The sequence below is a fragment of the Cebidichthys violaceus genome, unplaced genomic scaffold (assembly GCF_023349555.1).
Source record: "Cebidichthys violaceus isolate CVI_PGR_0920_01 unplaced genomic scaffold, fCebVio1.0.p SCAF_14, whole genome shotgun sequence".
NCBI lineage: Eukaryota > Metazoa > Chordata > Actinopteri > Perciformes > Stichaeidae > Cebidichthys > Cebidichthys violaceus.
The window spans coordinates 15,824,409-15,838,024 of NW_027176307.1; the positions used below are offsets into that span (position 1 = coordinate 15,824,409).

Consider the following 13,616-nt stretch of genomic DNA (forward strand, 5'->3'; position numbering starts at 1 on the left):
TTGTTCAAACCTTTTGAAGTCTTCTCAGAATCTCTGTTCGCCAGACGAACATTCCCCGTCCCCGTTATCGGATGGAGAACTCTGCCAGAGCGCAGCGGTAACTCGCCCAAAGAACTGAACACACCTGCTGAATGATTCGTGCATCGAGGCAGCTCTGAGGTGGTGACAACAATAATGTCAGGTCGAGGACTTCATGAGCCAAAGACGTGGTCCACAATATAAAACTCATATCTCTAGATACATACATCATGAGAGCATACAAACATCATTTCACTAGACAGAGTGGCAGTGAAATAGAAACATAAATGTACATATATTGACCATATCTGGACTGAGGTGGAGTCTGGTCTCTCTGGTAGAGACCTGTCAATCACTGTGTAGCCCCGCCCCTAAAGCATCCCCTGCTTCATGGTCTGTTTGACTCTAAATGGAGCATAAATGAGGAGAAACTTTACGATTCGTTGGCTTATTCTCAGTGAGTTTGTCGAGCGACCACGTTTCACATGACGCTCGGTTGAAACACTGATAATATAAAACGCTTTAAAGTCTGAATTGCAGTTTTAAGGAGTCGTTGCACCAGGAAAGAAACTCAAACTAAAAAACTAGTGAATTTGAATGCGGTACGGTACTTTTACGAGTGTGAGATTGTGCAGCCGGCGTCTGATGGAAACCTATATTGTATCATCTTACACCTCCTGAACACATGATTCTTTCTCCTCTAGCTGAGGTTTCTCTGTGCTCAGATTCTCATTGTACACTTTCCAGATGTTTTATGATCCCAGATGTCAGAGAATCCGTAGTTCATGACCAGAGGTCGACCCTCTCGTCCCCCTCAGCTTCCATCTCTGTCCTGAAGTGCACTCTGGAGTGTATTTGAGGGGAAACACGGCGCTCTGTGTTTCAAAGGGTGAAGAAAACAACCCCCCCCCCCCCCCCGGCATGACATCATAGGGCATTTTTTTTAAAAGTCTGAATTTCTGGATGGGTGTGTGGAGCCAGGAGCTTAATCAGGGTTAACAGGAAGCAGGGATGCCAGCAGGCTCTCTGATCACTCATGTGGCTTCATGCTGCACAGAAGAGAAGTTTGGGAGTCATCGCTGCATCTTGGTTGATTAGGCTCCGATAGCAGCGAGCTTTTGGCTGGACGGCGTGATTCATAATCATATCCTGTTTTACATTAAACGTTGTGACGCCACCGGACGGTCGGGGCTCGGTTCGTCCGTTCAGCCTGATTGCTTTGGCTCAGTTTCTATAAGAAAGTCCAAACGTGTGAAACTTTGGTGCTGCTCTGAAACACACCGAAGAAACGTGAAAAATCTAAAGCTGCAAAGCTGAGCTCAGTCCACAGCTTTCAACAAACAACTCCTCACGTTAACGGCAGTGACTCCAGAGGTGTTGGAGGAGATCAGATCAACTGGGGAATGTTTTCACGGTATGTCTGTAACAGTGATGTAATTTGCCTCAGAATAGATTTTGTGTTTGTGAGAGTCAAAGTGAGCGTCATCACAAACATCAATCACTTCCATGTATTCATCAGAGCGTTCACATAACCAATCAAAACCAGCTCGTATGTCTAGACGTACATCTACTGCTATGAATGGAGATGTGATATGGTGACAATTCATGAGCAGCCATTGTGTTTGCATCAGTTGTTTTGAAGTAAATATTGATCGCACGATTTAACGTCTGTAGAATAATGACACCATCAGCGTTTCGATTGGTTCGCTATAAGTCCTGCTTTCGCTCCGCAGTTCTGTCTGCCACAGTGTCCCTGGAGAATAACGGCTCCTTATTTTACTGGTTTTATTTTTGCCTTCATCACAGCACTGTTTCCTGCTCTGGACACTAGCCAGGCTGCTAGCGCTACCACTAACTACCGCTAACTAATGCTAACTAATGCTAACTAATGCTAGCAGGTAGTTCCGTTTGGTGGCCCAAACAGAACAATATGGCCGCCCATCTTTCCACATGCTTCCGTCCTCTCCTCTGACGTGTAACCAGATCAGATCTCCAGCTAAACCCGTGACATTAGCAGAGAGCTTCTGAGGTCCACACAACATTGCAGCCTAATAACATCCAAACACACTTTTTTGTAGTCGTCTTCCCACATCAGGTATGCACGCATTTTGAGACGTGATCTCGGGATCAAGTGGAAAATGAAATGAAAATATGTGTTCATGAATCAGGCTGCTGCTGCGAAGCCTCAACTCGATGATTTATCCGTTGGCTCTGTGAGCCTTCGGAGTCCTGAGGCGCTAACAAGACGGCGCCGAATCAACACCAGGACACAAACACACTACCTGACAAAAGAGACAACTACTTAAAGAGGTTAAAGCTTAGTTTGTACTCGCCCTACTAAAACCGGCGCCTGCCAGAAAATGTTGTAATCCCGGCCAGCGCGAAGTCGTGCATCTCTGAATTTGTTTTAATTTCATAGTTTTTTATAGTTAACATAATATACATGTGTGAGGTTTATACGAAGACGGCCAATTAATTCTCTTAAGTCTTAAAAATCTTCATTTGAATAAATATTTATCAGCCAAATCAAACAGTTTACAGGAGATTCAACCTGGTTACAACATTGGGAGACAACATGAAGTTAGCCTTCAGATTCATTTTCTTTATGGGCTGCTGTCTTAAACATATCAAAGCCTCGAGACATCCGGTCTTCATCTGCAGACGGACCATCGTCATGACACTAAATTATGGGATTTTGGTCCCATAACATTCTGGAGTTTCATAACTCTGTCAGCTAGATGTCTAACTCAAACCTGATGAACCTTCTGAGATGTTTTCATTCGCTTTCTTCTGGCTGGAGGCCATCATGGATGTTCTTTGGATTGTTTACTTTTAAAAGGGCGGTGCCAGATATTACTGCACACACACACACACACACACACACACACACACACAAATACATATTTGATGAATGTAGACTACATTGTGTTTGTCTTGCACATTTTTTCCCTCACTCACATTCCTCTCCTTGCTTTACATGAACAAACGTTCATATGTTATTTAAACCGTATCTTGTTTTTCTTGCTGTGAAATGATTATAATGTTAATGTGTTAAAACATACCATCTAAATTAAATCTGTAGCAGCGCACAGCCTGATCCTCTCCCTTCGTCCTTTAACTCAGTGATTATTGCATCAAGTAACAATCCTCGTTTCCCTTTATGCAGATAAAAGTTATTCCAACCAGACCAGCCCCAAGTGCGTCTCCTCGTGCTCTTCATCGTCAGAGGCGGAGCCCAACTCCTCTTCCTCCTCGTCCTCCATCCTCCCCGTCAGCCAGATGATCGACAAGGTGAGAGGTTACTGCTCCACGCGCTCCGACAACTTCTACAAGAACATCATCATGTCTGACAGCTTCGCCCACAGCACCAGGTTCTAGAGCTGGTCTAGAGCTGTTCTAGAGCCTTGTGTTTTGGAACATGCCCGATTTGTTCTAGAAAGAGTTGTGACGTCATCCTCCCGGCAGCTTCAGAGACTATTAAAGGTTCCAATATGAAGCATAACACTGGAACCTGCCCCGCTGTTCTGGAACTGCTCACCATGTTATTTAAGGCTTTGCTTTTGTTCTGGATCTGCCACCCAAGAATCTAGAACCTTTTGCGTTCCTGAAGAACTCCTAAACACTCTAGAACTCTCTGGTTCTCGTTCTGGATCTGCCACCCAAGAATCTAGAACCTTTTGCGTTCCTGAAGAACTCCTAAACCCTCTAGAACTCTCTGGTTCTACTTCTGGAACTGCCCCAAGTCTTCTAGATCTCTTTCCCAGGCTTCAGTTCAGAATTCTAATGGGTGTGTTCACACCAAACGCAAATTGAAGTTTTCGCACAAAGTCGATGCGAACATGATGCCAGGCGGCACCAATGATGCGCCTGAATCGACGCAAAGAAGTGGAATTTGCTCTTCCTGTCGTCAGTGACATCCTGAAGGTGTTGAATCAGAAATGGAGGAGAAACCCAGAGCTCTTCGATAGCACCTCATATCTGCTCAGAAAGTATAAATGTATGAGTATGAACCTCAGACTGTCTATGGTTCAAACAGTAACGCTGACCTACGTACGCCTAGATGATGGAGCAGCTACTATGTTAGCTTAGCCTAGCATTGATCGATCCAAACTCTGATCCAGATTTAACAGTTAGCGTGTCCTCTTGCTGACAGACCTGACAAAACATGAATTCAGACTTTTTACAAATCATTATGTAGTTATTTCAGCTTCTTTTTTATCTGTACCAGCCCATGTGTGTCTCGTTAGATTCCGTGAAAACAGCCTCCAGATGATGTTATGAACCACACATGATGGAGTTTGGTTTCCTAAGATATCTGGGACTTCCACAACAAGAACAAAGCAGCACTAGTTGGTTATTTCATCTGGTTGATGAAACGTTGTTGGTGTCGACATGGAGGTAAGCCCCTCCTCCTCCTCCCTGCCTCGAATGAACACAACTGATCCCATGGTGAGAAGGTTTCCTTTGCGTTCTGGTGTGAACACAGCAGCTTCTCTAACATTCCTCCAGAGCAACAGTCACAGAGGTAGAAGCTGTGTGTCTCCAGTTTAACTATACATTTAATCAGATTTTATTTCTTTATCTGGTCATCAACATTCATAAACAGCTGGTTGGTTTGTGTCACAGAATAGTAACTAGCTCACTTTTCCTGTTTCAATGCACCAACAGCTCCATGGTTCAAACCAGAGCCACCGACTTAATGCACTATCTTTGCTTCGTGTGAAATCGTCTGCTAATCAAGAGAAAATCTGCCTTTTTCTGCAAAATGTTCAAAAGGAAATCTGTGAACTTGCTGCAACCGACTGCTAAATACCCGGAGCCCAAGTTCAGATAATCATGGACCAGGTCCCACATTCTGGGTTCAGATCCCCGGGTCTCCTGGATGATGAGTGTTTGTGAGAGCTCTGCGGTGGTCAGAGAACGATGATGTGATTCTACTGTATCAAATCAAATTACAGAATCGGACCTGGCTGCCAGAATGGACAATGAAGAGGAAATGAAAGGGGGGTGGGGTGGGGGGGGCAGATAAGAGGGGGAGAAAGTTCTGGTCGAAAAAAAAAAAAACCTGTAGGTTTTGGTGTTTTTTTTTCATACTGTGATGTTTGTTTAAACTGTTCGTTTGTGCATGTGTGTGTGTGTGTGGAGCCATATCCCATGTAAATATTGATGGTCTATCTATTCTGTGTGCCTTATTCTATATTGTCATAATGTATCCGGATGGTTGCTTTTGTTCGTGCCTTCACGGGGTCCTGGAAGGGTCTCCGGCACTGTGCATACAAACCCAAACATTCTCCGACTCCTGGGACGGATGAAGAGTTAGTCTTCATCGTGTGAGCTACAGACCAGTTGTGTCAGAGGCTTTTTGGTGAATCTCTCAAGCCAAATTAGAGATTTTCATAAACATATTTACATCATAATATAATCTATACTATCATGAAAAACAGAGACGAAATGCCAAAGCATATTAACACATATTTTGAATTATTGGAAATATCTTAACTCTGACAATGTCCTCAAACTTTAAAAGTGTCCAGACAAATGTTGTTGACCACTGAGGCTCCGCCCCCTGTGTACGGCAGCCAAAGTTTAGCAATCATAAAAGTACTCATTTATGGCCACAGCATTACAGATCAAGTGAGGATTCTTGTTCATGTTCGAATATGATTTTTTTTCCAGCAGTTTTGTTTTCAAAACAGCGAATACAAGTGGCTACAATCTTTCAATGAAAAACATTCACTGTGCAGCTGCCAGCGTGATATTATACCATCACTTTAATGGTCAGTTTACCCACAGTACTAACAGAACCCTTTTCCCATGTGGTGTCCAGCCTTGCACATAGTTTTGGGTTTTATTCATCTGGGTTTTGAGAACTCCTGCCGCCACCCAAACACAATGGAGGGAGATAGAATTTCACTTGTGGGGCTTTAATAATCAGAAGAAATGGCATTTGAAGAACTCACCACAAACAATTTCCTGAATACTTTGAATAATCTACAGAATCTAGTTCACATTGGAATCTGTTTACAGTGAGATCTTTGGATTATTCTGAGAAATCAGAACTTTTTTTTTCTGGAAAGACGCAAGTTTTTCATATTTTTATTATCGTAGGACCACAAGTGAAATGTTAACGATAAATGTGAGTGAGGAATCGTCTAAAGCAGATAAAATATATTCTGCACAGCTTGATACCACAAGCAGTGAGAACATCAGTTTTTATTTTTCTGATGGGGGACTGACCCTTTAATGACATGCAGGTATGTACATGTTCTAAAGCAACAGGCCCATCCAGGAGCTCTTATATTTCATCATTTCTCCAAAATCACACACAGTTATTTATCAAATATTACAAAAGATTGAGTCATCAGGCATGTCCCCATTATTCCACCACTTTATGCTGCATGAAAGTCAACACTTAAACTTCAAATCAGTCTGTCAACAAGACTTGAAGCATTATTAATTCTTATTTTTAATGAAGCCAGAAAGGATGACTCTTTTGAAATGGCGTCGCCTAAAAATTACGCTCCCATACAACAAAACTGCATTATGAATAATGTTTTGAGGAAAACATGTTTTGTTGTGAATTATGTTTGCTTTTGTCGAATCACAAATAAGTTCCATATGTTTAAAATAGACAGCTGTTCACATCTCATGTAAACCAAGTACTGGTTCCTGTAGAACATGCAGTCGTCAGCGTAGAGATTTCTAAACGTCACTGTTACTGTTCACTGCAGTAGAACACGTTCTGTTCAGGTGGATTTGTTTTGTTGCTTTCTCACCGGATATATTTTTAGTTTTAGGGTTTAACTTAATTTGAATGGAAAAGTCATCGTTTGTAAAAATCGCTTGACTGTCTTGATTCAAACTTATAATTTTGCTTCAAACTTGGCATATTAAATATTTTTCCAGCACTAAGGAAAACAGTTTGTTTGTTTTTTACCCTTTAATTAGGAATGAATGGAGGGCACCAAACAACTTAATTAAACCTTCATATTATTCATATTATGAACCTAATATTCATTTTTAAACAACTCACTGTTGCACTCTATGTATAAGGTAGTGTTAATATTTATGACACATCGTCCAGTTTCATCTTAAATAATAGAGAATAAATTAATCATGTGTGTCATTTTAGATAGTTCTATGGGGGCGATTTGTCATTTTTCGGCTCGCTTTTCCTCCAAATATGAATGAATCATTTCAAAAGTTAAGTGGAGAGAGGATGAACTCAGCACCGATGCAATGCAGCACGGCTTTAAGATATTATGTTGAAAAGGTTGTTTTTAAGAAAGGGAAAGAAAATGGATTCATTGTTTGTAATATAGAGTTCAAGTCTTTATTCTTCTTTGTTTTTTTTGTTTACTTTGTGCTACACTTTAATTTATTTTCTGGATGTACAGTTTCTCAGCTTCTGTTTCATTTAGATCAATCTTTGTTTTAATCCAGACGATCATCCGTACTGAAAGGTGAAACACAGAGATCCTTTTAGGAATTTTAGGATTTCGGATGACTCATCAAGTCTTGGCTAACCGGACCTCCATCGTCCACAGGGAGCCAACGGTGTTCAACACCAGAGCCTCATTGTGGAGCGAAGCTCACGTTTTTACTGACTGTCGAGCTTGGCCCGAGTTCCTCTCTGCTTTGCCCGGTGTTGTAAGATGTATTACACTCCTCAGAAACAACATCCAGACACAGTAGAAGACCAGACGAGGCGTCTTTGGCAGGTTTCAGCTCTGTTATCGTGACCGTCACTGACTCGGGATCAGCCCGAGGGTGGGAAACATAAAGCCACAGACTGCTTAGTAAACGGCACTAAATGAAATCCCCTCGATTAAAAGGACTGTTATGACTTGTGTCTAATGGCACACTGTTGACTTGTTAATGTTGGCTCTGGTTAAATATTTCATTTCAGTAGTTATAGATGTTTAAAGAGGGAAACAGTGAGATGATCTCCATGCAGACGGACACTTAATAATCAGCCAAAAATAAACAGAACTTTTATTCAACCATTTAAAAATGTGCTTAGATTCATTTAGACAGTTGACATCTACTCATTGATTCTGTTATTGATTTCCACTGAGAGATTTTAAAAGGTAAAGAGGTAAAGTATTGTACCAGACATGTTCTGATGATATTAATTGATCTTGGCTTTTACTGTTTGTTTAGAATTTGTATTATATATTATGTTGTTGTTTTTTTGGTCTGTCAGTGATGTTCATATCTGGAAGTTCACTTCAGCATTTCAACATTAAAGGGAATTAAAAGTTCAGAGGTTGACTCCATCTTTATTGTCATTAAGTGTGATTTGTAGACGGGTTGAGGTCAGTTAACTGGATCAGTTAAACCCTGAATCTGTAATCCAGACATTAAACTCTAGAAACGTGAAACACTGTTCTAGGAAATATCAACTTGTTGGATTTAAAAGAAATCCAAAGTAAAAGCCTTTGGACATAAAAACTGTAGGAGAGAAGTTAACTACGACTCCCAGGGTGCATTTCAGCTTTAAAATTCTGATAAATAACCTTGTTGACCAGAATTTATCTATTTTTTTTTAAATGTTAAAAGAAGGAGCCCTTCCTCTATCTTCTGGAAGCTCGTTGATTTACAACAAGAAATTTTACATTTTACATTTTTTTCAGAGAAACACATTATGGAACAAATTTCTTTAGGGAGTTTAATCATATTTATTATACCAAACATGGATGAAGCTCGTTTGTGACATCATATATTCTGCAAACAAGCTTATAGACGTCGATATTAAAATGATATGTATATTTTTACTTTTTTGACTTTTAATATTATTAATATTTTTTTAAGTCACAAAACATATCAGCTTTTTTACTGTGAAAGTAAGACAACTGATAAATAAATCACTCCGCCCTCAAAAGACAAATGAAAAAGTTCAAACAACACATTTTGGGTTCAGGCCTCTTCTCCCTTTAGTTCCACCTCTTCAGTTTATGGAGGTAGACGCTCGCCTTGCTTCTCTGCCAACGATTGGCCTGAAGCCACATGACCAAATACCAACCCACCTTTGCAGGTGTGCCATTGGCTGATATGTGTGTGGATGTAAATGATTGGTTGTGCTTTATGCTTCCTGTTTAAATGTTGTCTGGAAGGTGTTTCACGATGTCCCTGATGAAGACCACATGTTGAAACGCCTCGCTAGAGTTCCTCTATATTCTACAAGTGTTTCTGGAGTTTTGCCCTCTGAAGAGTTAGTGACTAACCAGGTGCAGCTGAGCAGACAGGTGAACGGAAGTGGAGGACGCAGAAGAAGAGGAAACTCCATGACAGTCAGTACAACCCCTCTAAATAACCTGTGAAGAGATATTTAGACTGCTTCTACTTTCTGCCGTCCGTTATTTTAAATATCAGAACACGTCTGAGCGCATTGTCATGTTTATATCACCATCAACTAGTCCAGACAAAAGATCAACCAGTAAAGCTGCTTCTGCTTGCCGTACACTATTTCCAGAGGTTCCTAAAACGGCAGCAGCACCCCTGGGTGCCAGAGTGATGTACTGAGGGTGCCCAGCATTTAAATTGTTTACAAGGTTATGGTTCAGTTTTAATGTGTAGTTAGTACAAATAGGTTGATGTTAAAAAAAATATTTGTTTTCAGGAATGACGGAAAACAAACGCCAACTAGCTGGTGTTCCTCATGACTGTGCACGTTTTATAGAGTCCTAAAACCCAGAAATGAGTCATTATTACACTTCCTGTTTGTTGAATGTGGTTTTTGTTCAGAAATCTGAGATCAGGTCTGTTTAACACCAGCGTTTAGTTCTCTGATTATAAAACAGGTCAGTGAATGCCCCTCTGACATCATCAGATGTTAAACATCTTCAATCACTTGCATTTCAAGCATCCTATAATGTGTGAAGTCTTCATAATTATTATGACAAGTTTATTGAAGATAACTTATATTATCCTGAAATTAAAATAAAAACAAAAACAGGATTGTCAGACCTATTGAAACTTTTATTTGAATACAAATAATTTGGTTGCTTCAACAAATACAGATGCAGATTCTGGGCTCTCTGGTGGACACCGGTATTAAAGAAACAAGACTAAATAAAAGACTAACAATCCGTTTTGGCTGCCTGTGGGACACGGATCCCTTGTGGTCCGGTTGTAATTCCAAAATCATATTTAAAAATCTCTTTTGTTTGAAAGAGTACGAGTCAGCTGCTGAGCACAATCATCCTTTCTTTGGTTTCAAAAGAAAATCACTTTCAGAAGGTTTCTGTAACAGATGTGATGTGTCTCGGCATTGTTAGGACGCCGCTGTAGTTTTGGTTCAGCTGCTCCACGATCACATCTGTTTTCTGAAACATAAACATAATAAAAAACATAAAAGATTTTGGAGGGGGGGGGGGTTGTCTCTCCATCACTCTTGACCTTTCCCCCTCCATATGTCCCTCTGCTCCTCATCCAGTTTCAACATCTCTCTAGCTTCTTTTTTCCTGCTCAGGAAACGATCGGCGCTCAAGATAAATGTTGGGAATATTAATATACATCCTGTTTCCTAATCAAGCCCCTGTTGCACTGTGGCTGAGCATCATGGAAACTTATGAAATGCTTTCTCCATCCGTGAAGGGAAATTCTCCTTTACCCTAAATAATCATTGACATCATTGACGTCCTAAAGAACGGGTCTCATCATTGACGTCCTAAAGAACGGGTCTCATCATTGACGTCCTAAAGAACGAGTCTCATCATTGACGTCCTAAAGAACGGGTCTCATCATTGACGTCCTAAAGAACGGGTCTCATCCTTGACGTCCTAAAGAACGGGTCTCATCATTGACGTCCTAAAGAACGGGTCTCATAATTGACGTCCTAAAGAACGGGTCTCATCATTGACGTCCTAAAGAACGGGTCTCATCATTGACGTCCTAAAGAACGGGTCTCATCATTGACGTCCTAAAGAACGGGTCTCATCAGTAACGTCCTAAAGAACGGGTCTCATCAGTAACGTCCTAAAGAACGGGTCTCATCATTGACGTCCTAAAGAACGGGTCTCATCATTGACGTCCTAAAGAACGGGTCTCATCAGTAACGTCCTAAAGAACGGGTCACATAATTGACGTCCTAAAGAACGGGTCTCATCATTAACGTCCTAAAGAACGGGTCTCATCATTGACGTCATAAAGAACGGGTCTCATCATTGACGTCCTAAAGAACGGGTCTCATCATTGACGTCCTAAAGAACGGGTGTCATCATTAACGTCCTAAAGAACGGGTCTCATCATTGACGTCCTAAAGAACGGGTGTCATCATTAACGTCCTAAAGAACGGGTCTCATCATTGATGTCCTAAAGAACGGGTCTCATCATTGACGTCCTAAAGAACGGGTGTCATCATTAACGTCCTAAAGAACGGGTCTCATCATTGACGTCCTAAAGAACGGGTCTCATCCTTGACGTCCTAAAGAACGGGTCTCATCATTGACGTCCTAAAGAACGGGTCTCATCATTGACGTCCTAAAGAACGGGTCTCATCCTTGACGTCCTAAAGAACGGGTCTCATCATTGACGTCCTAAAGAACGGGTCTCATAATTGACATCCTAAAGAACGGGTCTCATCATTGACGTCCTAAAGAACGGGTCTCATCATTGACGTCCTAAAGAACGGGTCTCATCATTGACGTCCTAAAGAACGGGTCTCATCAGTGACGTCCTAAAGAACGGGTCTCATCAGTAACGTCCTAAAGAACGGGTCTCATCATTGACGTCCTAAAGAACGGGTCTCATCATTGACGTCCTAAAGAACGGGTCTCATCAGTAACGTCCTAAAGAACGGGTCACATAATTGACGTCCTAAAGAACGGGTCTCATCATTAACGTCCTAAAGAACGGGTCTCATCATTGACGTCATAAAGAACGGGTCTCATCATTGACGTCCTAAAGAACGGGTCTCATCATTGACGTCCTAAAGAACGGGTGTCATCATTAACGTCCTAAAGAACGGGTCTCATCATTGACGTCCTAAAGAACGGGTGTCATCATTAACGTCCTAAAGAACGGGTCTCATCATTGACGTCCTAAAGAACGGGTCTCATCCTTGACGTCCTAAAGAACGGGTCTCATCATTGACGTCCTAAAGAACGGGTCTCATCCTTGACGTCCTAAAGAACGGGTCTCATCCTTGACGTCCTAAAGAACGGGTCTCATCATTGACGTCCTAAAGAACGGGTCTCATCATTGACGTCCTAAAGAACGGGTCTCATCATTGACGTCCTAAAGAACGGGTCTCATCATTGACGTCCTAAAGAACGGGTCTCATCAGTAACGTCCTAAAGAACGGGTCTCATCATTGACGTCCTAAAGAACGGGTCTCATCATTGACGTCCTAAAGAACGGGTCTCATCAGTAACGTCCTAAAGAACGGGTCACATAATTGACGTCCTAAAGAACGGGTCTCATCATTGACGTCCTAAAGAACGGGTCTCATCATTGACGTCCTAAAGAACGGGTCTCATCATTGACGTCCTAAAGAACGGGTGTCATCATTGACGTCCTAAAGAACGGGTCTCATCATTGACGTCCTAAAGAACAGGTCTCATCATTGACGTCCTAAAGAACGGGTCTCATCATTGACGTCCTAAAGAACGGGTCTCATCATTGACGTCCTAAAGAACGGGTCTCATCATTGACGTCCTAAAGAACGGGTCTCATCAGTAACGTCCTAAAGAACGGGTCTCATCAGTAACGTCCTAAAGAACGGGTCTCATCATTGACGTCCTAAAGAACGGGTCTCATCATTGACGTCCTAAAGAACGGGTCTCATCAGTAACGTCCTAAAGAACGGGTCACATAATTGACGTCCTAAAGAACGGGTCTCATCATTAACGTCCTAAAGAACGGGTCTCATCATTGACGTCATAAAGAACGGGTCTCATCATTGACGTCCTAAAGAACGGGTCTCATCATTGACGTCCTAAAGAACGGGTGTCATCATTAACGTCCTAAAGAACGGGTCTCATCATTGACGTCCTAAAGAACGGGTCTCATCATTAACGTCCTAAAGAACGGGTCTCATCATTGATGTCCTAAAGAACAGGTCTCATCATTAACGTCCTAAAGAACGGGTCTCATCATTGACGTCCTAAAGAACGGGTCTCATCCTTGACGTCCTAAAGAACGGGTCTCATCATTGACGTCCTAAAGAACGGGTCTCATCCTTGACGTCCTAAAGAACGGGTCTCATCATTGACGTCCTAAAGAACGGGTCTCATCATTGACGTCCTAAAGAACGGGTCTCATCATTGACGTCCTAAAGAACGGGTCTCATCCTTGACGTCCTAAAGAACGGGTCTCATCATTGACGTCCTAAAGAACGGGTCTCATCATTGACGTCCTAAAGAACGGGTCTCATCATTGACGTCCTAAAGAACGGGTCTCATCATTGACGTCCTAAAGAACGGGTCTCATCATTGACGTCCTAAAGAACGGGTCTCATCAGTAACGTCCTAAAGAACGGGTCTCATCAGTAACGTCCTAAAGAACGGGTCTCATCATTGACGTCCTAAAGAACGGGTCTCATCATTGACGTCCTAAAGAACGGGTCTCATCAGTAACGTCCTAAAGAACGGGTC

General features: G+C 41.8%; 1 protein-coding gene across 1 annotated transcript in view; it reads left to right on the forward strand.

Annotated features, from left to right (window-relative positions):
* adgrg6 (adhesion G protein-coupled receptor G6) overlaps positions 1-5,008 on the forward strand; it is a 74,531-nt gene extending 69,523 nt beyond the window's left edge. Inside the window, exon 31 of the mRNA XM_068709118.1 lies at positions 3,185-5,008. Coding sequence (XP_068565219.1) covers positions 3,185-3,396 — 212 coding nt within the window. The 3' untranslated portion in view covers positions 3,397-5,008. The remainder of the gene's footprint in view (positions 1-3,184) is intronic.
* Positions 5,009-13,616: the final 8,608 nt, after the last annotated feature.